At 45.8% G+C, this 25389-nt stretch overlaps 1 protein-coding gene across 1 annotated transcript in view; it reads right to left on the bottom strand.

Moving 5' to 3' along the window:
- Window positions 1-25389, bottom strand: part of LOC119440359 (mucin-4-like) — an 86260-nt gene that overhangs the window by 19525 nt on the left and 41346 nt on the right. The window contains 6 exon segments of the mRNA XM_049662880.1: window positions 2816-4394; window positions 9225-9298; window positions 13722-13847; window positions 15690-15789; window positions 18945-19078; window positions 20378-20648. Of these exon segments, the coding sequence (XP_049518837.1) occupies window positions 2816-4394; window positions 9225-9298; window positions 13722-13847; window positions 15690-15789; window positions 18945-19078; window positions 20378-20648 (2284 nt within the window).

Below are 25389 nucleotides of genomic sequence, written 5' to 3'. Positions count from 1 at the left end.
ATTCAATTTGTTTTACAAGACTGCCTCCCGCGCTCTGCTGTTTCTTTATTAAGGCGAAATCCTGAACTGGCTCTTGGGAAGTGGAATGTGTCCGTCGGCCGGGCCACGGTACCAAAAATACAAACCGCGTAACTCTCGCATCTCGTTCATTTGGTATACATACCAAAGTATAGCGTGAAAAGGCACAAATGTGTAACTAAGATGACTCATGGGTCATGGCAACCCTAACTTGACGTACTTGTATTCTCGTCACGATTAACGATCACAATATGACGTGTGGTGCAAACCCGCATTCTTTGGCCAGAAATCCCTCTGATGGTGTGGGTGTGACGATAAGAACGTGTTGAATGCCAATCTCGATCTCAACATGTCAAACTTACCCATATATCATGAAGAACTGAGAGCACAGGTAAAGGGTAATAATAGTAATGATAATTTCTGGGGTTTTACCTCCAAAAATGACAAAATGGCTATGAGAGATGCCGCGCAGTGGAGGGCTGCGGTAATTTCGACCACCTGGGGTTCTTTAACGCGCACCTAAATCTATGTACACGGGTGTTTTATGCATTCCGCCTCCATCGAAATGCAAGCCGCCGTGGCCAGGAATCGAACCTGCGTCCTCGAGCTTAGCAGTCCAACCTATCAAAGCAATGATAACGCACCTACCACGGCGTGTAGGTGCGTCTCTGCAAGAAATATACGCGGCAAAAAACAAGACAAACCAAAATAAATGAAACGCTAACAGTGCAACATTGTGTACGTATGCCTAATTCCAAAATTACAAGCGAACGTCAGAAAACGAACTTGATGCATTACGGACGTACAACTCGTCTTTTGCCTTCTTGTGTCGCAAGAGCGCAAACACTAAGCGAAGTTTAACATGAAAGTAACTTTAGGAATATTTATTGTGTATGCTCGCTGGTTTGGACACAGCAAATATACTTACTGATCAATAATTAAGTACTTGTAGTTACGTAATGAAAGAGGCAACTAATCATGTTTTACTGTTATTGAAGGTAACTATTTTAGTGATATCTAGACTCAATAGTGATATTTGTAGTGCATCAAAGACAGTAATTTTCAAGATGATTTTCCACTCCATATAATGCAAGCACAAACATCGTCACGCGCCATGAATGCTTGTTAGCTTACGTAAAAAATCACACGTTAAGCTTTAACTATGATATCATGAGAAGTTACATGGTGGTAATTTCAAAGAGGATCCACGGATTCTTAAAACAAGGCTATTGCTGCAATAACTATTACATAACAAATGGGTAAATGGCTAGGTCAGTAGTAGCTATCTATTCATTTCAATGTAGAAAAATATATATTTGTTTACCAATTTGTTTACCTATTTTTCATGTTTGTTTACCTATTGGCTGGAATTGCTTTTCTTTCGAATGTCTGAATTTGAAACAAGCTTCATTCACGGTGAACCTTATGGTACATCGTGCGCGAAGTTTGTATTGAAGAGATAGCGTACAGCAAGAATTGTTCGTGTACGCTATCTCTGAAGCGAAATAAGCCAACAATATTGCTGCGTTAGGGGCGTCTCTGCTCTTTCTTGTTTCCCTTACACCTTCTCACTCTGCTCTGTTCATAATAAAGTATTGTCGAGGCAAAAAAATTGTCCAATAAATGCATATGCATACGGCTGTAAACCACTACTGACCGTGAGTGAAAAGCGCGTAGTGGTGAGCGGAGCAGTCACTGTACGCACATAAGTATTTGAAATCACTTGACTCCGCAAGTAATTTACTTTTCTTGCGATAGCAATTATATGGACACTCCAAAGTGTATTTCTGCCGTTGGCGTAGCCTGCGCTGTCGCCGTGAGGTTCCATTTGACGTCAACGGCGATGACATCGTCGCGGCGCTCCGGACGCTGTATGTGCGAGTGAAAGGGCGCGAGGGACGTGCGTTTTCACGGGGAGCGAACACACGTCGGAGAGCAAATGCGCGTTCTGCACTGTGCTCCCTGAAGGGCTGCAGAATTAAGCGTCATAGTATTATTATTCCACTAATAAAAGCGTGCTGACATAGTAAGCATTTGCTTATTGTTTTCTGGATACCCTGATAATTCGGCACTCGGTTAATGCCGACATTTTTTTTTCGATCCTGTGAAATTTGAATTAAGTAGGTTTTACTGTAACATCTGATATATACTATTCGATTAGAAATTATTCAACTAAATCACTATTAGCTTCGAACCTCAACTTCACTATTCGCCCATCCCCAATTGTCTGTGACAAACATTACGTCTTGGCACAGTGGCAGTAACGCCATTGCCCATAGACGCCGATGTCTCCGGTGCCAATGCAAGCGAAAGTGGTAGAAAGTATTACTACTAGTGGTATTTTGGAAAAGCACTATGTTGTCATTGCGTGACCAGAGGGCTTCTGTTTTGTGATTTTGCTTATCTCGAAACCCCCCTTATTTCGAAAATGTTTCAAGTTTTTAGAACTTTGACTTAATGAGAGTAAGTATTCGTTACGAACTAATTAGGAACACAAAACATATTCAATGCCTGTTACGGTTGCGGGTTTTATACATCAATCATATATACAACATACAATTAGTTTCATTTGCATAGGCTTCACTTTTTCTTTAAACATGGTGCATGATAGCTGGGACAACCTGTGTATAAGTTTCAAAAACAATGTGAGGTGCTTCCTAGACATGGTAATTCCCTTATATTTGTGCAAATATGGTACTACTGGAATAACAAGTAAACACACACCCGAATAAACATTAAATATGACACATTGCATGCTCCAGAGCTTATAGTGCCGGATTTGAGAATGAGAACTTGCCTCCTAAATATTCCGCCTCCTCCGTGCTGGAGACAGACAGAGGCCGTGTGTTGAGGTGAAACAAGCTACCAGAAGCTGTCGAAGCACTTGCAGCATCAACACTTGAGCATGTGATTTCCGCCAGGCCTTCGGAATGCACTAACACAGCCTCAGCTGTGCTCACTTCTTCTTCATCACTATTGACAACAAGCTCACTCACTAGCGGTCCGGCCTCATTACCATCGACATCATCGTCGTCATCATTGTCAAAACTCGGACACGACACTGCCGACGTCACTTCACTGCTTGCTGCGGATGACAAGCCATTACCATTCTGCGCAGACGTCACCTCTTCACGCTGCGCATGCAGCAGCGAAGTGCCAGGCTGCTGCGTTGTGACGGCCGAGCTCACTTCAGCTGGACCCTCCTGCTCGGACGACTCGACGGCACTGCTACTTCGCTCTTCACTACCGGCAACACTGCTCTCACCGCTCGCACTGTTCGCCAACTCTTGAGCATCAGGAGTTGGTGAGGAGACCACAGCAATTTCCAGCTCAGCCGACGTGACATTGGAACTGCTGCCGCCATTGCCCTCGCCGAAGCAGGAAGGCAGCTGAAAGTGGCCCGTGGAACTGCCCTCGCTCGTCTGATCGGGAGAGTTCTGCTCAGGAGCAGATGGTGTCGAACTGGCAGCTGGCAGACGCTGCTCGCCAAAGACGGCGGAAGTCGAAGGCATTGGTGCAACTGGGCACGGAGATGCAGACACCGAGGTTGAACTGCTCACATCGCAAGCGCGCTTAGCTTTGTGACTGTCCCTCCGACCATGGTCATTCGATGATGAGCTGATTATGGCTGACTGCTCTTCATCAGGGTTGCGGGGGTAGACTAGTGCCGCCGATGAGGAACTCGATATGGAGTCCTGGAGGTCCGTGGGTTCCACAGAGTCCTCCTCGTTAATTGCACCACCAACCACGCTGGAGCTCCCTTGGGAACTGTCGTTTGTGTTGTCATCCGAGTTACCCTCCGAGTTCTCAATCAGGTTCTCCACGGAGTTCTCTGCTGAATCTTCGGCTACATTCTCCACAGAGCTCTGGCTCGGGCCGCCATTTCCGTTTGAAGTCGTACTCAAATGCTTGCTTGCTTGTCTGCTACTTAGACTCTCACTCATATCTGCATTTGAGTTTTCGTTGAGAATATCAACCGCGATAGCACTGGGCAACACCCTTGAAGGTCCATTAGACGTCGACGGTGCTTCACTGATGCCGACAGGTGGCACTGGTTGAACACGAACAATGGATTGCTTAGGCCCGTTAGGCTGTTGCCCTCCTGTCGAACTTGGTCCAGGAGGCGGCGATTTCGTGCTGGGCTTCCACGTTGAACCTATGGTGGACACTTTACTAGGACCAGGGACGGCTAGATCAGAATTATCAGTCCGCCGTAAAAGATTGCTTGCTTCCTTTAGAGGCTCTGAAGATACAAGCTGGGCAGGCTGTGTGGCAACTATTGCTGGCGAATTGGTGGCAGGTATCTGAGCTTGGGCAGTGTCAGTTGCTTGCGCTATGCTGGTAGATGAAATGGGAATGGCAGTGGTACCAGAAACCTGTAACAATACGAGACAACAAATGTGAGCTTAATGACAACTGTTATGCTAGTATAAAGCATGCAGGCAATAGAACACACATTTCTTATACACATAAAAATAAAAAAACAAAGGCAAGCAGCGTTATGCAATTAAAGGATTTAAAAAAAAAATGTTATGTGCACCAAAAATGTTTAAAAAAATTGTAGCTGCAAACAATGGCGCAGCAGGTTATACACTAATTTTGCCTTGCAGTGTGGGTTTACAGCAATGCAAATCCACAATCATTTATTACACCACACTTCAGCAAAAAGCAGCAGGAAAGCGCGCTCATGAATGAAGAAACAGCAGAATCTCAGTGTTACGATCATGTCTGATGCAAATTTTGAGGTGCAGGGTTCTCCCCACGGTGGGCGGCGGTGGTTTTGCCGCCCACCAATCCGGCAGATCGCTCATCTCTATGACCACCCACCCACCACTGCCCACCTCTCGGAGACAACTTTCTGTGCCTATGCAGTGGAAGCTACGAGCGCGAGGGGCCGGCTTGCACAAGCGCGCTGTTACGGGCAACATGGACGCCAGCGGGAAGAAGCCACACAATATGGACGATCGTGTTACTAGACCTCTAGATGGCGGCACTAGAGCTTCGAAAGCGTGACCGTGTGGCATCCCCGAGAGCACGGAGGTTACATTTCCTCGTACACGTGGCTGGTACGACCACGGAATGAAGCCCAAAAGAAAGAAGAGGCATGCGCAGAAAGAAGGGCAAAAGAAGGAAGAAACGCGCCTCCGTTGCTAGGCGACACTTGTCTGGGCAGAGGATGTGCTCGCAAAACTTGATGTGTCGTCACCTCTGCAATACAATTTAAAAAGAGAGAGAGAAAGCCTCCTTTCGGCATTTTGTTTTTTTTTTCCTCCGGCACCGTCTCGGGTTTTCTGAACTCATGCACCGCTGCGTCCACTTTCTGCGCCTTGTCGTCTGCTAGCCTACTGTACCGGCTGCCGTAAAGGATACACAGAAATCTAAGAAACCCCAGATTTCAGAATATTAGTTCGTTGTACTGAGGTGTTAACATGACACGGAAATTGAATAGCAACCGTTAATCTCAAAAGTTCGGTATTGTGAAGTCTGTAGTACTGAAATATTTTTACTTGGCAGCTATAAGCAGTCAAGCAGGAGATCTTTGATAAGTTCGTTAATGTGGTGTTCGTAGTAACGAGGCTTCACTGTATTGTGGACACGTGTTGAAATCCGCCATGTTGTTGAAATCTCCAGGTTGTGTAATCTGATTGGCTGAGAGCCTGAGAGCATGCTCTCAATAAATCAGATGAGGTGACCTTGAGTTTTCAAGAATATGGTGGATTTCAACAAGTACCCAGAATAGCACCCCCATAAGCTGCACTTGCAGAAATAAAGTATCTTGCATTGTTGTGTTGTCATTATTCAGTATATGCCTCACGCACAACAACACGCAACCCAGCCTTACCCTGTCTCAGCGGCATACACTTCCATGTGTAGCCTTATCTCTATTCCATGCATTCCATCATTTTTGGCACCCAATGGCAATTTGAAACTTTTCTACCTTTGCACCTATCAGATTGCATGATACGAAGTAGCTTCGCCGCTACAAAAAAAAGTAATCAGATTCCCTTGTGCAAATCATGTCACTTTCACTATTAGGCAGCAGCTAGGACGCAGCAAAGAGAAAAACTCGAGATCATCAGGCAGATATTGATATGTCTGCTCTCGAAACACGCAACATGCGCAGCTTGCTGCTCCCAAAATGTGCGCAAAACTAGCGCACTGGTGATTCAATCGGACCACATCAGGCAATAGGAGCGCTCCCTGTGTACCACGTGACAGCAATAACGAATCGCAACGCTAGTTGTCCCTTTTCGTGCTCACTTTTTTCGCAGCGCTGTATTTCTACATGGAGAAATACGGTGGCTATCTGAATCTGTGATTTTGTGTTTAAATCGATACCAAGATAGCGGCGCTGCGTCAACGGAAAGCCACGCTTGTGTAATCAGCGGTATTCTGGATTTTCTTCCCAACTTCGAAAGCAACACGTTTCTTACATTCTGCTGCGTATTCTTCCAAATATTTCGCCATGAGATAAGGAAGATTGTGGAAAAAATTAATTAAAAAATCTGAAATTATGAGCAAGCTGGGCATTTTATTGCCTCGTCTCCCCTCAATTTCTTGATATTTTAACATTTTATGATGATGCAAATTTTTTAACCGTCCCAAGAGATTCGTATCGAGATTCTACTGCAAATTACTTCTAGAACATCGATTTGTGCTGATAATTGTGCGGTGGTTCTTATATCAGGATTTCAGCGTTACCGTTCAGTTATTTGTGCAGGCATATGGACGGATACTCCTACATAATAATGTTGATTATACTAGTGGATTTCTTTTTTCAGTGTAAACACACTATTTAAAGTAAACACGGCCTCTGATAGATAGCTGAATTCTGCTACATCAGCTGGATTACTTGAAGAGATGGACATTATTAGCACAATAAATGGCAGTGTGATGTCAGCTAATTAACAACTTTCACGGATCATACTTGCCAACCTGTGAACTCTAAAATTCTCAACATGCTCGAGACATTACAAGAATTGCTTACAAAATTTTGCTTTATGTTGTGCTTTATTGAACTAATACAGTAGAACCCCGCTGTTACGTTCCCGGGTGCTGCGTTTTCCCGGCTGTTACGTCGTTTTCGGCCGGTCCCGGCACAGCTCCCATAGAACCCAATGCATTGGTAACCCCACTGTTACGTCGCAACTGTGGGACCGTTCCCGCATCATACGTTGCGAACTGCCACACCGCGCCGGCCCGAGCGGCCATTTTGACTTTTCATGTCGCTTGGCTTGGTTGCTTGACGATGGCATTGGCAGCCCAAAGTGCTGGGGGCGACATTTATTACGTATTTTCGGTTTCCGCCAGCAAAAGTATGGCCTTTGATATCCGCTTTTGCTATCTAAAGATGATGCCTATGACGCGTTGCGGCCCTAAAATTGGTTTTGGCTCATAGATGTTCCGTATAAAGTTCAAAGGCGATAATGCCGTCGCCGCGCGCCGTATGCTTTCTTTCGCGCGCGAGACGCAGTCGTCGGCTCCCCTCGCACGTTTTCACTCGCACATACAGCATACGTCGCCGCGCGCCGTATGCTGTATGTGCGAGTGAAAGCGTGCGAGGGAAGCCGCGCGGCCGTATGCTGAATGTGCGAGTGAAAGGTTGCGAGGGGAGCCGACGACCGCGTCTCGCGCGCGAAAGAAAAGCAGAGAGGAAGCGCGCCTCCTTCCGTTGCGCTCGAGGCACCAGCGAGGGAGGGGGGGGGGGGGGGGGAGGGAGCGGGCAGCGTTGTGCTCTGGCATCATACTGCGCGGCGGCGCGCGCGCGGTCCCCCGGGCCGTATCTTGAAAGCGATCTGCGTGGGGGCAGATTCTACGCAGTGTAGGTGCGTCGGCGGCTCGTGGCTTTGTGCGTGCTGCGTGTTCTCGGCGCTCAGTTTGGGTTGAAGCGATAGACAACAGCACGAAGGTCACTTCCGCTCGCTTCTGCAGCGACGCTTAACTGCGCGTGTCCGCGCTCATCAAGTGTGATGTGTTCATGTTTGCCTGTGGGCGCTGACACCATGTTTGTTAATTAGTTAATAACCGAATGTTTACAAGTTTATACAGACGATAAAACTACTATTCTTTGTATAGCTCATCGCAATCGATACTTCGGCTGTCGGACGAAACTACTTTTTGTCGCACGTAAGAATTAAAATAATATTGTGTGCAGTTCAACACTACTCCCATTTCTCAATTTTTCCTGTTTCCTGGCTCTTGCATTTCCCGGCTCTTACGTTATTTTTTTACGGTCCCGTGAAAAACGTAACAGCGGGGTTCTACTGTACAAGTTCAAAATTTTGTGACAGTCAAGGATGCAAGTGTGTTTCGCGTTCGCCTGTCGCAATGTCCAAATATCGCGTGTGCAACTTCGATTCTGGTAGACGCTGGGTCATCGCCCTCGAACCCGAACTTCGCTTCACACTCATTGCCATCAGGTTAGTACGGGCACCACATATTGCATCTGATCTCTATGTAATTGTTTATGTGTATGAACATATCAAGGGCAAGCTACCCACAACGGCATGCCATCCGACACCTTAGCCGGAGGAGCTAGGCCTAGCCAGCGCCGTGTTGTTGGGAGTCTGCAACTAAAGTTGCGGCACGTTGCGGTTTGGTGAAGAGTCGACAAACTCTGCAATGTCCATACAGCACTCGCAAATTAAGGGCGCGTGTGATAGCTCAAATGATGGCAACTTGGTTCACGGTTGCCATGTTATTGCGGTTCATGGTCGCTGTTCCACATTGGTTTTATGAAATATAGGTGGTGATGGCCGAGGGAAGTCTGAAAAATCAGTTGGCAATTGTTATTCTATCGGCTTCATGCGAAGACTGTGAGTCCTCAGATGTTTGCCTTGCCACATTTATAAACTTAAACGGAAGCAAACATCCTGATCACACACTTCGATTGTTGGATACGCGCAGCAGCTTGGTCTATGTGTTTTGAACATGTGCAGCTTTTGAAAAATGTTGCTTCGGTTTAGTGCGGTACCACTCATAGTGCAGATACTCGCAACTCCGGCGACTTACGTTATAAGCAGTGTATGCTGTATACAGTATCTACGTACTCCATCTGTTACTACACAGTAATACTTCCAATAATGCTGTTATGCTGTTTTTGGCAGAATGTCTAAGCGATAACTCACAGTAGTGTGCAAGGATTGCAGCATGACAGAGGTGGCGAAACAGATCACATGAATGTAAACGCAAGAATTGTACTCTACCATCAGTCCCAGCCTTTCAGCAACTCCAGTAGCCACAACACCATTACTGGAACCAGGAACATCCTTCCCATCATCTGTAAGAGTAAGGTGAAAATGAACAGCTGTCACCAGAACCAATGGCAAATGCTGCACACTTTAACCATTTAAACTCCTCCATGCTGACCACAGCAGACAAAGATGCACAAAAGCACTGCAAGGTTACTGGTTAGTATAATCTATATAGCTTTAGCCTAACTGAAGCAAAAAAGAAAAAAAAAAACACATTTCTTCCACCAAGCTTAAAGGGGCCTAACTTTTCTAACTAATCATAGAATGGCCTCACTATTAAAGGAACTCGCCTCATGAATCATATAGGAGTTAGACGTAGCTACCGCACCGATGAGAGGCTTTCTCTCCCCTTTCGTATCCACTAGCACGCTGGAAGCTACACAGAGAGATGGCAAGAGGGCGAGGCTCTGCCCAAAAGTTGAGCGCTTTACCAGAGAGAGGGCTTGTCGTGGCACATTGTGAAAGTCACGGCAACTTCTCTACACAGCATGTCACTGCTATCTTGGAAACCACACAGCTACATGCAGCCACATGCAACTGTTATGTGTTGACTGGCAGTGCAAAGATGAAATGCTTTTGCTGTCTTTTTGAGAGTGCAGACATCATTTTTTCCCTTTATTTACCTCAAAACTAGCAATTGTAGTATTACTGAGAATGTCCTCGCGATCACGAAATCAGCCAATAGCTGTTGGTAGGCCTTGCTGCTTGTGAGGACGACATTGCAAAAGCGAGAGCAAGAGATTTTTCAGTTTTTGGCATGAGATTGTGAATTCCCTGCTATATGCAGAGCAATATAGTATTTGGCTTGCATGTTCACAGGAGACTCTTCTAAAGATCAGCGACATTTTCTTACTATGCTCAAAAAGTGTTTCAGGTGCCTTGAAGAGTAACAAGGTGGAATTACTTTGTAAACACTCTCGTCAGAAATTTTCATGGAACTAGTAATACCACGATTCATGTAGGTTAACCACAGCATAAGAGATTTGCGCAAAAAGATAGAAACTGGATCCCGACTGGGCACTGTTTCTAGAATAGTGGAATTAACAAGACATTATTATAGCTATTGCAAAGCGAGCTGGTATCACATGGCCTACACACTCCACAAGTACTCTGCAATTTCAAGATTTCTTCCACTAACATGGCTTTGCTAACCAAAGCTGTGCATTCTAATTATAATAGTATGTTCATGACATAACAATCCCATGTCATAGCATGTCAGTGACACAAACCCAGCAATGGCCTCTGTTATCCCGCATGATACGTCACATTTACAATTTCAGGGCAATATAACAGCCTTAAGATATTATGCAGAAACCAGCAAAACTGTTTGTGAAAGTGATTGAATTGGTTTCTTAATACGTCAAATTATCTCTGAAAGTCATTGGCACAATGTTTCTTCCCATTTCTCTACGATCATGGCGTCCACATGTCACTGCCAAGGCCCTGAGTGCGTTGGCACATTTCGTCTTGTTTTTTGGCAATCATGGCGGCGTCCCATTGACCCCAAGCCTCGCGTTTCTTTTCCAGTTCCTGTTCCTTTTTTGCCACAGTCATTGCAGCATCATGCTTGGCCACTGCTTTGCTGACCTACAAGGTTCACTATACTATGGCGCGATGCCAGCACCTCTGCTACTAACCAGCAAGGTCTGGAGACAATGACACCTTTCCCTCTCCCCCATTGACATAATTTCTATCTGCTGGCTCAGCCTCTGTGGCAGTCCTCTCCTTATTCTATCAGTGGAGAAAGTTCGGCCTCCCACCCTGAAAATGGGGGAAAGAGCCAAAGAAAGCTATTCGCTTTAAAAGGGGCCCACAGCAGCTATTATGAAAGGTGTGGAATGTCTACGATATTAAAGAGCACCTGCTCACACATTCTTTTCACCAAAACGTTTAGAATGCGCCTTTTATGAACGGAGTTACCAGCAACCAAATCTTGACCCTACCACATACTTGCCGTTGCATCTTCTTTTTTTTATCATTTCTGCTGCACTACTGCGATGGATACACGGCTACAGCGCGGCTGGTGCTATTGTGGTGACGCGCCTCTAGTGGAATTCGCTTAATGTCGCTTGTGGCAGGTGTTGCGATAACGAAATATATTTGTATCCCTGGCGAACGCCAATAGGATTCAATGCATTTCATACCTCTCGACAACAAAATGCTGCTGAACTGCAATCCTGCGAAACAAAATTTGCCGGAATGTAACCCCGCACATTACCTACTCTAGCAAAGCTAGTAGACTCTATAAAGTGCTCAAATGTGTTTGCTTTGCACATAAATTGCGTAAAATACCACCACATTATGCTTGCATGGGCACCGCCATTTTCATTTACAATAACAACCAAGTGCTAGAAGCGATCGCATGCGCCGGAAACACGTCATGGCCACCATCTTGTTTGTTGTTCACCCGTTTGAAGAGGCACGCATGTTGCTGCGACACGTGACTACTGTTTTCACACACCTAGCGTAGTGCATAATATGTGGCTAGGTGAGCAAAGTGCACCATTTTAATAAAGAAATCGGTGCCCCACCAATGTGGACTTGTTTGTGGCACTTGAGATGGCGGCCGCATCGTGGACTGCCACGCATCTGGTAGTCCCATACGTGTCCCTAGCTTCAAGACCGCTGGTTTCGTTACCACCCAAGAGGCATCGCGTGCGGATTCAATGCTGGACGTAGATTTGCGAGAAGAGGCCATCATCTCGATTGAATGCTTTCGGGGACACAGGATACAATCACTTTTGCGCTCGGCGCCGGGCACTAGGGTGTCTACAGGCAACCGCATGCACTGGAGAAACACTGTCGAGTGAGTGGAGCAATTGCTCTGCGCCCGGTGCCAAGTTACGCAAAATCTCACAAAAGTGATCATATCTCCGAAAGCGATCAACCGAGAATACTGCTCCACGGTAGTGCTGCCACCGCTGATTGACGCATAAGGTGCATGTTGTTGTCGGCAAGGCGGTTCTACAGGGTGTTTCAGCTAACTCTGGCCAAGTATTAAAAAAAAAACATAGATGCTACTCATGTAGAATTGGCTTAGTATTGTTCCGTCCCGTATCGAGCACGTCATGATATTTTTTCCAATCCGCCCAGCTGGGTAATTAACAAAGATTGATTAATTAACTTTTTCTTCAATACAAAAGTTGTAGCGCTTGTTCAGAAACATTGGATTATTTCATCTATGCTAAGGTAACTGCCCTGTTTAATTTTTTCCAGCCTTTCTTTAAAGTGCAAAAAATTTTAACAAATGCCACGTGATTGCCAGCTAACGTGTCGCAGTTTTAGTGCCCTCAAATGGAAGTTCAACAAATTAGCAAAGGGTGCTCCGTTCACAGAGACCGATTGAACAGGCTGTCAGTGACTGCGATGAACGTTATTGACAAAAGGGGTGTACCGTTTTAAGAAAAAAATTCAACAGAAAAGCAGCCGCCACGTGCAAATGCAATACGGGACCGGAGGCAGCATTTGACGTAGTGCAGCCACTTTTTTTCTTTTCTTTTCGGACCAATGAAGAAACATGATGGAGGGAGCGAGGGTGACAGTGTGATGAAGGACGGAGATAAAAACCATGATCGCAGTCACCAGCAGCTTGTTCAATTGACCTCTGTGCACGGAGCAGCCTTTGCTAATTCGTTAAACTTACATTTGAGGGCACTATAAGCGCAGCACATTAGCTGGCAGTCACGTGGCATTTTTAAAATTTTGTGCGCTTTAAAGAAAGACTGGAAAAAAATTAAACAGGGCAGTTACCTTAGCATAGATGAAATAAACGGATGTGTCTGAAGAAGCGCTACAACGTTCGTATTGAGGATTTTTCGCTAGAGAATTACTATTTAAAAAGTTAATTGGGCAATTTTTGTTAATTACCCAGCTTGGCGGATTGGAAAAAATATCATGACATGCTCCATATGGCTCAGAACAATACTGTGCCAATTACACACGCGTAGCGCCTATGTTCTTTTTTTTTTTAATACTTGGCCCAAGTTACCAGAAACAGCCTGTATAGCCTCGAGCAAGCCTCACCAAAGTAAGCTAATGGAATTCTGACAGTAAAGTTTATTTATGCGATGCATTCCCTGTCTTTCTGCGATGCATTCCCGATGCATTCCCTGTCTCATTTCACAACAACAAATTCTCGCGAAAATGAATTTTTTTCAAGTTCCCTGCCAATTTTGTAATTTAGAGGTTCAACTTTACTGCCACGACCTTGAGACAATACCAGTAGTGGCGAACATATCTGTTCATCACCAAATGCAGCTCCACGATGGAATTCGAACAGAGGTTACACAGGCGGCCAAAAACACTAAACCTTGCGTTTGAGCCAGAAAACGGCATGCTGACACACGAGATACAATTTGCAAGTGCCAAACATTGCAAAGTTGGGGAAACATCAATTGGGCACCTCGCCTCTTCTTCAATCGCTGTGATCTCCAGAGCTGTTCAACTCACCAGAGCCTGGCCGTTTCCTGTGCGGGCTGCGAGGTCTATCCAATCTCTTTTCAGGTGCTGGCGTTGGCAATGTGCCACCACTGTTCGCACTTTTTAGTTTTGGTTTTTCAGCTGAGGATGATGTACCTGAACACAACAGAAGAAAGCATTGAAAGAGTGACCCACCCCCTTCAGTCTAATGTCCGTGTTACTTTATTTCTGCAATGAAAACCTGTGTTTGCCACTTGGTGCCCATATCACCCACTTTCTGTTCATTTTTCAAAGCCCCTGGTGCTTCAACTCATCACTCTTGAGTGCCTTGCACAAGAAACTTGTTTATTTTACTCAAGACAACTTACCTTCTTTACTGATGGTAATAAAACCGAGCAGAGCAGCCCTTGTTCCTTTGTGCACCATGATACAAGAGGCAGTTGTAAACTAGCAGAAACATAAATGTGAAATGAACTGTGCAGAAATGTTTTAGGTATCCTTGTTTAGCTGCCATCGTGCTTTGAATACAGTTACATTCGCAAACTTGAAATGCTACCTTTTTTGCCAGCAAAAGAAGAACTTCTTGAGAGAAGCTACAAGATTTGCAGTTAACACAGATCACTTGCGATCACCTGTCATTAATAAGCCACAGCTTGCATTAATTTCCACTTCAATGTGCGTCTTGCACCAGTTACCTTATCTCCAGCGCCCCCCAAACAGCAGAAGAACCCATTTGGTGACACCTGCATTGATTCTTGCAAGAATTTGATGTGCATAATGATGACAAAAATTTCTACTGATAAGGATGCTGAATAAAAAAGAGAAGCTTGGCAAAACTAGTGTCCCTGTTTGGGAGCAGCGTTGCACATACTTCCGGCTTCTTATTCCAATGCTATGCGATAAAGCCACTCATTATGCGCACAGGAGCCCAACTTGGAACAGCGTCCATAAGATTCTGCTGCCATGCTGCATTTCTTGTCTACTTTAGGCATATTGAGTCTGTCTGTCTGTCTATCCTCTCACGCCATAGTGATGCTGTTCCTTCAACTTAATCACTTTTAACTGGATTTGATCATGATAAGCATGACATAACTTGACTGCATAGCATGACATGATATTCATGACAGGAATTACATGAATGTAGTGATCTAGTTTCTTACACCGTCATGATACCACCCTGGTCATTTCTTTAAGTGTATCATAACAGGACATGTATGACATTCTTGCATTACGTGAATGACAGGACATGCATGGTATGCATAACATGACAAGAACGACATGTTATTATGACACTATGTATCACAGTATACATGATGTATACTGTGACATGACTTGCATTTTTATCATGTTATTTATGTCATGTCATTCATATCACGTCATGCATTGCTAGCTTGGCCCACTACGTATGTGCTTGTGGTCGTGAATGTCAGTCATTGTTTCGTCATGCATGCCCGTCATACATATACTAATTCCTATTCATGTCATGCATATGCTGCTATGTATGCATGTCATTCTTGTCTTGCATGTCATCATCTCATTCGTCATGTCATGTCTGCATTTCATGACAAGCATGCATTGTCATTCTTGCCATGTCCCATGTATCATCTAATCTCATTACATTTATTGTCATTCATGCCACGAATGTCATTCATGCCACGAATGTCATTCATGATGTCAGGTCATGCATGTCATGGCATTTATGTCATGACATGTCACGTCATGCTATACATGACATTGCATGTTATTCATGTCATGTCATGAGTGTTGCAAAAGCAGTGAATTGCGATGTTGACGGCATTGACAGTAACGAAAAGTCAGCGTTGTGTCCTTGAGGTTGGCATCTCAGCAGTGCGGCAGAACATTTGACGTCATTTTAGAGCACGTGATGGCGCTCGGCAAGTAGCGGTGCGAGCGGCAAAAAGAAAAGGTAGACACAACTCGGCCCCCTTTGAGAGCACATACAGGAATACTAGGCAGAACAAGCTTCTTTAGACTCACTTGGCAAAACTTTATGGCTTGCTGGTTCTTTGGTTGCAATTTGACCATTTTGGGAAGATTGAGCACGATTACTTTCAGTTGAAGGTGCGGTTGACACGACCTGGAATGAAGCCAACAGGTGGCGTTAGACACTGTAGCAAACAGCGAGGCAACAATGCGAAGAAGGAACTGAAAGAACAACATCAAATGATGTGCAAAAACATTTTCGTCAGCTGTGAATAATATCACGATGAAAGGTAGCGCAAATGCCACAGGATAAAAAAACACGAGACACATGCACACACACAAAGCACTCTACGTGGTCTAGTCACTTATAGTCGATAGATTACCTTTTGTCATCACTTTCTCTAGTCAGTCCTCATGAATTTTGTCTGGTATTTATTCCGCACGAAGTGCTCTGTGTGCACCAATGTACCCCCCCCCCCCCTTTTTTTGTTGTTGCTTGTGGCTTTACTGCAACCAACTGCAGTTAAAAGCTCAAAACTGGGTTTGTTAGTTTCATCTGTCCTGTCTGTTAAACAGTCGTCGTGGTCACTGTCAACGTGCCTTGTTGCATCTTCGTCAGACCACCTCCTCCACCTTCTCAACTTCACCCTTGACATGCAATGAAGGAAAACAAAACTTTGCCTACCACATGCATTGGAAATTGAACACATGACCCCGTGGCAATGTGTAGTTGAAAGCCGGGTGTGCTAACTACAGTTGAGCTACTTAAGATGGCCCCCTTTTAAGGTGAACACTTCTTTGTCGTAGACGAAACTGACCACAATTGCCAAAATATACGTTATTTCAATGCTGCCATGTTACTTGTTCAACAAACCTCCTTGAGCATAGCCGAATGATTACAGAAAACGCACGGCACTGGTACAACCCCGATTCACCCGCTACAATGCCCATGTGTGCCAGCGTGATTCACGATAAAGGTGCCCAAGCCGGGCGCGGGCTCTGTTCCCAAGCGCCCTTTCAGATGGGCTAGCACTTTACTGTGCCTCCTTCAGGCAAGCTACCGTTTCGCAGTGACAGCAGTTGCTGGTCACGAGTAGTGATTGCATACGTGCGGGTTTCTTGGAGAGCATGGCCCTTACATGGCTAAACATTGTGGGAGATACTGCAAAATACGGGCCCCACTAAGTGTTGCACTGATCAGTGGCGTAGGCAGAGGAGGGTTTGGGGGTTTCAAACTCGCCCCCCCCCCCCCCCCAACCCCAAATTTTCCGATAAGTCCCCTCCTCTCTCTTCCCACAGAACAAAAAGTTTCAAGAGGCAGGCTGTTTGAGTGGAGAGGCATTAAGAAGATTTAAAAAATTATGGGGTTTTACGAGCCAAAACCCCGATCTGATTATGAGGCACGCCGTAGTGGGGGACTGTAGAATAATTTCGACCACCTGGGGTTCTTTAACGTGCACCTAAATCTAAGTACACACTTGTTTTCGCATTTTGCCCCCATCGAAATCAGCTGCCGTGGCCGATTAAGAAGATACTATAGGCAAAAAGGAAAGGTTGAATATAAAAGTGAGCCGTGGGCCAATGGCGGTCCCAAAAGAGGGGAGGGGTGATGAGGAAGATCCTTCATCTCCCCTCTTACCCCCGTACACAAACACAAAATGTCTTTGCCGATGCATCAAAAACACATGGGTAAGAGGCACGGCGCACTAAGTGTCCACATCAGCTTGCGTCTTATTGTGGAAAAAGCAACTATTGTTTGTGGTTGTGGTTGTTGGAAGGAATAAAGGAAGAGGAGACTTCTGCTGGCTGCACGAGTGACAGCTGTCGTCCTCTGCACAGCCCATTGCATTTGATGTTTTTCATTTCTATAATGACTTGCCAACAGCTTGTGGGTTCTTGGTGTCTCACCGGAGACCAACCACCGCGGGTTCGAGCTTAGCGAGCCACAGGGCCGCGTCAGCCGTCGCCTCCAGCACCGCTCGCGCGTGAGTTCAGAGGCCGCAAGGGGCTACCAAGCGACGCACACAAAAACACAGTAAAGCCCCGAGTTGACGGAAACCGTTTATTGAATCCGTCGGCACCAGCACTGCTCAAACGCCCGCGTGGCAGGGAGCCAAAGGGGTCCCACACCAGGGCGAAAATACAAAAACAGGCGCCTATAGCACGTCGCAGCGAGAGCACAGGCTCAAGCTGGGACACGCCGCTAGGAAAAGTCCCGGCGGCTATGCTACTTGCTCTGGCGAGAACCAATGGGTCAACTCGCGAGAGCTCAGGCAATATTCTTCGGCTTAGACTTTCGGCAAGTGTGGCTCAGTGTGGTACGACCTTGAGCGAGCACTAGGCACCGCTCGTCGGCTTAGCGTCAGAAAAAGATCAGCACAAAGTACGCGCTCCCCGCACGGGCAAAGGCACCGTGCACGAGCCCCAGTCCTGGTCACAAAGGTGTCGGCGGACGAGAGGAAAGCATGTACGTACCATGCGCTGGTCCCAGAGATAAGACAGCCACGCTCCGCCGCTAGCAGCCGAAACGCGGCCGCGTAGTGACGTCAGCGCCCCGCCCTCACCGCAACCCACCGCGTGCGCAGCGCCACCGCGGGAACCGGTTACGCGCGGGCGGGGTATGAAGGCGAGGGATGGCAGAACAGGTGAAGCCGCGCAATGGAGCCGGCGCCTCCCTCAATCCCCACAAACTACAAACAGTATGGTGGCCCACACCTCCACTAACCACTTTGCCAGTTTGTCCTGTGACACATGCCAGTACCATGTGTCAAACATGTGACGCATGTAAAATATCCCCAAACACAATTTGCTGCTCACACATTTACAGTGGTGATTATGCTATTTTATTGGAGCTCCAAAATGTTTAAATCTGTTATGTTAAAGCGGTCTAATCCACCTTTTCTTTTCTCTCTCATTCTTTGCCACCAAAGAAAATTCCTGCCTGTAGCAGGAAATAAAAAAAAATGCACAGCTGGAAGCAGCATGCACAACAGTTGCGGCAACATCACCACCAAAGCGGAAGCCGGAGATAAGTGGGCGTTAGCGTAGCCAGCTAGTTTGCACTTGTACTATATGCGACAGTCACCATACATTTCTTTGCCCATTTAGAATGTAACAGGCAAGAGACTGCACTCTCCTCCTCGTTGACTTTTCCATCTTCCATTCACTGTAGGTCTCCCTTTCCCTCTTTTTGCACATAGGAGATGACTGTAACGACTCCACTCTGTGCCTGGATATTTGGGTCGTTGCATGTGCCAGCTGCTTAACTGCCCACCTAAGGAATGTTGCAAGCAAGGCTTGTGGTCTCACCTCAAGCTGTAGTTCAGGCTGGGCGACTAGTTCCACTTCGTGGCAGACCACATGGTCCTGCAGCAGGCACGGGGCCTCCTCCACAACTACACCCGGGGTGGTCTCCCCTAAGTTCACTTCCTCGCTGTCCGTCACTGCAATGACAAGCAAAAAGGGCACAAGCCTTGTGTAGCTCATGCGACAAAACACCCTTCTACAAGGCTTTGATGGAATTTTGGTCTTGGAGGCCATCCCTTACATGCAGTAGCTAGAAGATAAGTGGACCCCAAAGACTCAATTTGTTGTTAGTCACAACCATACAAAGCAGACAATGAAGCTGGCCACTCAGCACTGTGTGTCGTCTCATGTACCTTAGCCATGTCATTCGGCCAGCACCACAACAAATTACAAGATAACCTATCAACAAGCTTTAACAGCTAAACTTATTGCATATGCAGTACAGTGAAATCTCATTGATACGATCTTCACGGGAACTGGAAAATAAAAGGTATCATCCGAAAATCGTATGATCCATTGCCTGGGAAAATAAAAAAAAAAAAAAACGTATTATCCTGAAAAACGTATCATGCACAATCGTATCGACAATGTTCCACTGTATTCGAAATTCGGCAGCAGTGAAGTCCTCGTGTCAGCGTAGTGAGACCCTCACGATACCCATGCTTAGCGTCAACTTCTGAAGAAATGATGTGTGTATATTGCTCGTCATCGAGCATATGCAGTGCCTGCTCCTAGCCATAGTCTTGCACCATACACAGCAGCAAGCACCAACCTGAAAGCTCACGTCTGCTCCTGAAGGAAGCCGCAAATTATCTGTGTGGGATTACTGAATGTTAAATGGAAATTTTGTTGTGAACTTCAATCTTAGTGCTGGCCTGGTTCGTCCGTCGCGGTGCAAGTGCTATAATGATGTGCAGACGTCCTCTCTGAATATTTCGAAAGGAGTAAAAGCCGACACCACAAGTTTATTAGGAGCTGCAGTCACTTGAGTACGTGGCATCATAGCATTCCAACAGGCATGGGCGTCATCTACTTTCTTACCCTGTGTCTCGCGCTGTTAGTATACTGTGAATCTGTACCAAGAAGCTTAAATCAATGTGCTGCAGTATGTTACAGTGGCGGCATAGCCCCACAACAAACATGAAATAACTTGTTAAGAGTACATTTGTTTGTTTAGTAACAAAATAGAGCACTAGAATTTTGTATTCATAGTGGCAAGCGTAAAGTAGGAAGCTATCAGAACTATCGGCCAATCTCGTTAACATGCGTGTGCTTCTACCTGCTTCGTCACATTATCTTAAAGTTGGGCTGAAAATCCCAATCACCAAAAACCCATGCAACTGGAGCAGATGTTTACAACAGCGTTATAAGTGAGTCTGACTTGTACAGCTGATGGGGTTAAGCAGAAAGGAACTTGGCCGGATATATCCACTCACATAGCTGGCCATCGTCTAGTATCACAGCGTTGTCGTCCAAGGGCACAGTGTCGATGGCCACTTCGACCTCGGCTGGAGGCACAGCATCTTCACCGACCACCAGAAGTGGGGGTGGTCGCCCACTGTCGCCCTCGGCTTGGAGGATGCCCGCAGCCTGCATCAACTCCGCCAGAAGGCTATTGTTGTTGGCCCCGCTGCCCCCGCTGCTGCCAGAAGCAGAGCCGCCACTGCTGCTGCTGCTGCTGCTAGCATCCGAGGACTGCTCAGGCGGCTGAAACAGGAAAATGATAAAGCAGGTATTTTAACTGACAGAAAGCTTAAAATTGACACATTCCACTCATCCTTGGACTACTAGAGAAATAAAAAAAGGTGGACTAACACAAAGAACCAAATCAATGATTCAGACTGAGCAGACACCGCCCACTGGCACCAAATCATTATGAGCAGAAGTGTACCTTCAGATGTTTGCTGCACAATTTAGTGCAACTGAGCCATGGTATGTTTGATCAATGGACTAAATCCATGATTTGGTCCATTGCGTGAACCCATCTTAAGGGACACTGCCAAGGCCACATGTAATGATCAAACAATAATCCAACAACCAAACAATGAATCACAACTTATACGTGCATAATATATAGTTGATGGTGATGATGATATATCAAGTTTCTAGCGAAAGGGCCAATGATGACCAAAGAGCGCCAAGCAATGGTATGAAATAGCTGAAGATGTAGTCAATAATATATAGTTGGCTAATAGGTCTCTTTAAAGCACACAGACCTGCTAATACAACAGTGGTTTTATAACATAGGTGGCCACATGTTATGATCAAACAATAATCCAACAACGAAACGATGACTCACAACATAATACAGTAGACTTCCATTAATTCAACTCTGGTTAATTAAATTTTTCGTTTAATTCAATTCCGACTGAAGGTTCCAGTCGGCGCCCATGCATTTCTATGGGCCCAAACTTTCATTATTTCGGTTGTAAAATTGGCTTTCGCAATGATAATTCAAACTTGACCAGTTAGCATGCACATGCCTGACCCCTATTGTGACCCCATAGCAATCCCTTTACTGGCAGCGTCTGTCTCTGCAGAGCTTAGGGCATGGGTTCTCAAAGTGGGTTCCACAGAACCCAGGGGTTCCACAGGCGCCTCCTCGGGGTTCCGCGAGCCACTGATAAATTTTCCCTGGTTCCGCGCTCGCCAAGTGACTAAGACAGCAAACGCGAGGTGCGCTCGATCTAAAAACCTCCATTACTTATTCCCGAGTGTCAAAAAGCACCATCACAGTACATAACAGAAACGCACAAACTGCGCAGCAAGTCTGCCAGCTGCTTGTAGCCACCTAGCCTCCAAAAACGAGCAGCATGCCTAAGCTTCTGCACTTAAATCTCAGAGGCCATAAATTACCACCATGCACATTTCTCCCGTTTGCAGATCGGGGCCGATAGCATGCGTGCTGATGTATACGTCGGAGGATTACAAGAATAAATGTGTGGAGCACTGCAAATGCACAGTGCAAAAGAGCAAAAATGGCGTTTTCGTCCAACCGAAACGAAGTGCCAGAGTCCTCATCCGCCCGCATCGCCATTTGTCGTCGTCGGAAATCGTACATGAAATGTGACGGAGAGTAACGCTGGAACGCTTCGTGCCTAATTGTGCGTTTAAAGTCTTTATTCTTGCATTCATCGCCGCTCAAAACACTACATTGGCTGCTGGCTGCGTGCCTTCATAAGTGCGTAGTCGCCATCCATGATCGCATCGATAGCCATGATGGTTTCGTCCACAGCGGTTGCGGCAAACAGTAGTTTCGCTTTGATACAGTGCAAAGCTATTGAAGATGAAGCACACGAGCTACATCACGATGGACAAATGATTTCTTGGCGACCGGCTCACGAGCGACAAAATGATCAGGATGTGTGCGTGGTAGTGAAAAGCGTATCTCAGATGAAGATGCACGCCGCGACCTCGTTGCGAGCACTATATAATCAGTCACGAGATGACGAGAATTGCAGCTTCTGCACTGCTCTTGTGAAAAATAGAAACATGATTTGCTCATTCATTCAGTTAATAAAAGTGTGTTGATGTAATAAGCATTTCTTTATTGTTTTCTTGATACTCTCAATAATTCGACATTTGGTTAATTCGGACATTTTTTTCAGTCCCGTGAAATCCAATTTAATGAGGTGTTACAGTACTCATAGTATAGTCGGAACTAATTCTAAGACAGCTTGCGATGAAATGTTATAATTAAGTGTCCTCATGCAATAAGCACTTAAAACTGTCATTCTTTCTCGGCATACGTCTTGGTTGCGACGCTGCCTCGTCTTGGCTCATAATGATTGCACCCAGTTTGGACCCCGTGTGTTGCACATCATTGTCAAAGTAGCCTGCCGAATACCACCGTTGACCCTAAACATGTTGCACGCTAAGCCTAGCTTCTCTATTGGAGAGGGGGGGGGGAGAGGGGGCTCCTTGGCATTTCATGAGTTTAGCAAGGTTTCCTGGGACCAAATGCTTGAGAACCTCTGGCTTAGGGGACAGTAAATGTGATAAACAAATGTCATTTCCCATCGAAAACGTATTTTCGGCCTGCCATAGGAAGATTTTCAAGCAATAATGGTAATTCACAATGTCTGATTGCGATATTTACCCCATTCTAAAGTGAACCTTTGTCCTCCCCCCATAAAATTGGACCAAAACAGCATTTGCGGCATTTGTATGCTTTGCTGCATACCACAAACGTATTGCGGCGAAGCTGACTTTAGAAAATTTGCTGTAGTGTGCAACACATATTAGACCCTTGCTTATTTTTCTTGTGAAAAAAATCGGGTGCGTGTCATATTTCCAGTTTCTTTAGGCGCTTTAATGCCAGTTCTACATTAGTTTTCTACTTTGAAAACATGGAATGCAAATGCGCATTTATTTGGGGGCACGTTAGAATCGGGCAAGTACTACCATATGAATCAGCGGCGCGTATTGACGTTTTTTCTGCATTTTGTTTAATTTGACCTGCCGGATAATTAGATCAATTTTGTCTGTCTCGTCACAATCGAAATATCAAAAGTCAACCGTATTTCCAGGTCAACTTTTAGATTACAAGTTTTTATGATCTTGGATTACTTCTAAGTAGGGATGTGCGAATACTGAAATATCACCCAATCGAATTGAATAGTGATCGCTTGAATAATTCAATTCGTGAATCGAACATCTGCTACTATTATTCGGTATACAGTGGAACCTCGCTGATACAATTCTGCGTAACACGTTTTTCGGGATGATACTTTCTTTTTCGTTTCCCGGCCAAGTACATTGCTCCATAGGAGCAACGTATTTTCGTGCGGTTGATACGATCGCGTTTTCACCTGAAATTGGATGATACAACTGCAAACTGGTATTTCTGAAACTCGTAGCATTATATTCAAGTGTACTAGATAAAATTACATTTCAACGACCCACGAACAACGTGTTAAGGGCCAGGAACACGAGCAAAAAAATGCGCGCTGCGTGCTGGCAAAACACGCGCCACAAAAAGCTACCGTGAAGTAGGTTTTTTGTGCCATAGAAGGGATCAGTCCCAGACCGATTTAAATTGCTGCGCGCCCCGGCGGCAAACAAGCCCCGAGCGAAGCAGACCAATGAGAGCTGCCCCCTTCAGTGATCACGCGTGGGCACGGCCGGTCTGGAGGCACACGCTCGCTCTTTAAAGAAGGAAGGGAGCGCGCGTATGGTCCCCTAGCGCGCCTCCAGACCGGCGGTGGCGCGGGAAACTGGTGTCATGCAGACCCGCCCGACCGCTATTTTCACACTTGTAGTATCGTCTGCTTGCGTCAGCTTTCACTCGCGCTTGTTTTGGTTGGCTTTTCAGGTGAGATCTTCATCTGTCACATGGCTGAATGAAGCGCCTGCCAGTCGTATCGCTCATTATGTCATGGTCTCGACGGTGTTCCTTTGTTTCGGAATTCGTAGCCTCGTGGTGCCGCGACCTCCGTAGCTATGTCAAGGAACTTGTTATCGTTCAAAATAATTTGTTTACGGACATTGAAAAAAAGAAAGTTCTGCGAAAACTGACGAGCTGTTTTAAAGTTGCTCAATAAAAGTGTGATGGCTGCGGTTAGTGTGGTGTCATGACGCTGCTCCGCATAACACGTGTGTTATGCGGAAGCTTTGCTAGCAAGTTTGTCACCAAGTAAGCCTGTTTTCTTACGTTTTGGGGCTTGGATGATACGTTTTTTGGATGATACGTTTTATTTTCTGGTCCCCGCGAAGATCGTATCAACGAGGTTCCACTGTATTTGGTGTAGAGCCCTGCGCTGTGCCGCATGTCGTGTGCACCGCGCTGAAAATAACTTCGCGAAAACTTTTGTGCCAAGTGCACCATGGAGAGGCCGCTCCAATTGATGGCGTAGCAGACTTTTTCTCTGTGAGTGCTTCTGCCTGAGCGTCACTATTCAATTCGGTCTTCAAATCGGATAGTCACTATTCGTAAATGCGAATATTTTTCAAATACTTTTCATATATTTGAAAACATCAACTGCAGTCAAATAAACATAAAATTGGAGTGAAAATACCGTAAATTTTCACCCCTGTGGCATACTATAGACGTAAAACATAAGAACTTGCATAGTGGATGGAGCAGGCTAGGTCACTTAGGCAGCCATAATTTACAGGCTGTACAGTGATAATTCGCACTCCCTGAAGGGCCCAGTGCACGTGAACACAGTCAGCGACCGATTTTCTGGACGCCCGATTTTTCGGACTTGCATGATAATTTGGACGCCTTCGCGGCACCACTACGTACCTCATATGTCAAAGTATAATAACGTCTGAAATTTCGGACGCAAAAAGCCTTCGCCGTCCAATTTTCCAGACTTTTTGCCATGACCGCACGACCGAAATGGCATTAAGCGATGCTGCCACTGCCATTTTGATCATCTCGCAGCCTCAAACCGGCATTCTCGCACGCAGATCCGCTGGCATCCGTAGCCACCACCTAGGCAAC

The sequence above is a fragment of the Dermacentor silvarum genome, chromosome 2 (assembly GCF_013339745.2).
Source record: "Dermacentor silvarum isolate Dsil-2018 chromosome 2, BIME_Dsil_1.4, whole genome shotgun sequence".
In the NCBI taxonomy this organism is placed as follows: Eukaryota; Metazoa; Arthropoda; class Arachnida; order Ixodida; family Ixodidae; genus Dermacentor; species Dermacentor silvarum.
This window is presented reverse-complemented; position numbering and strand designations above follow the sequence as displayed.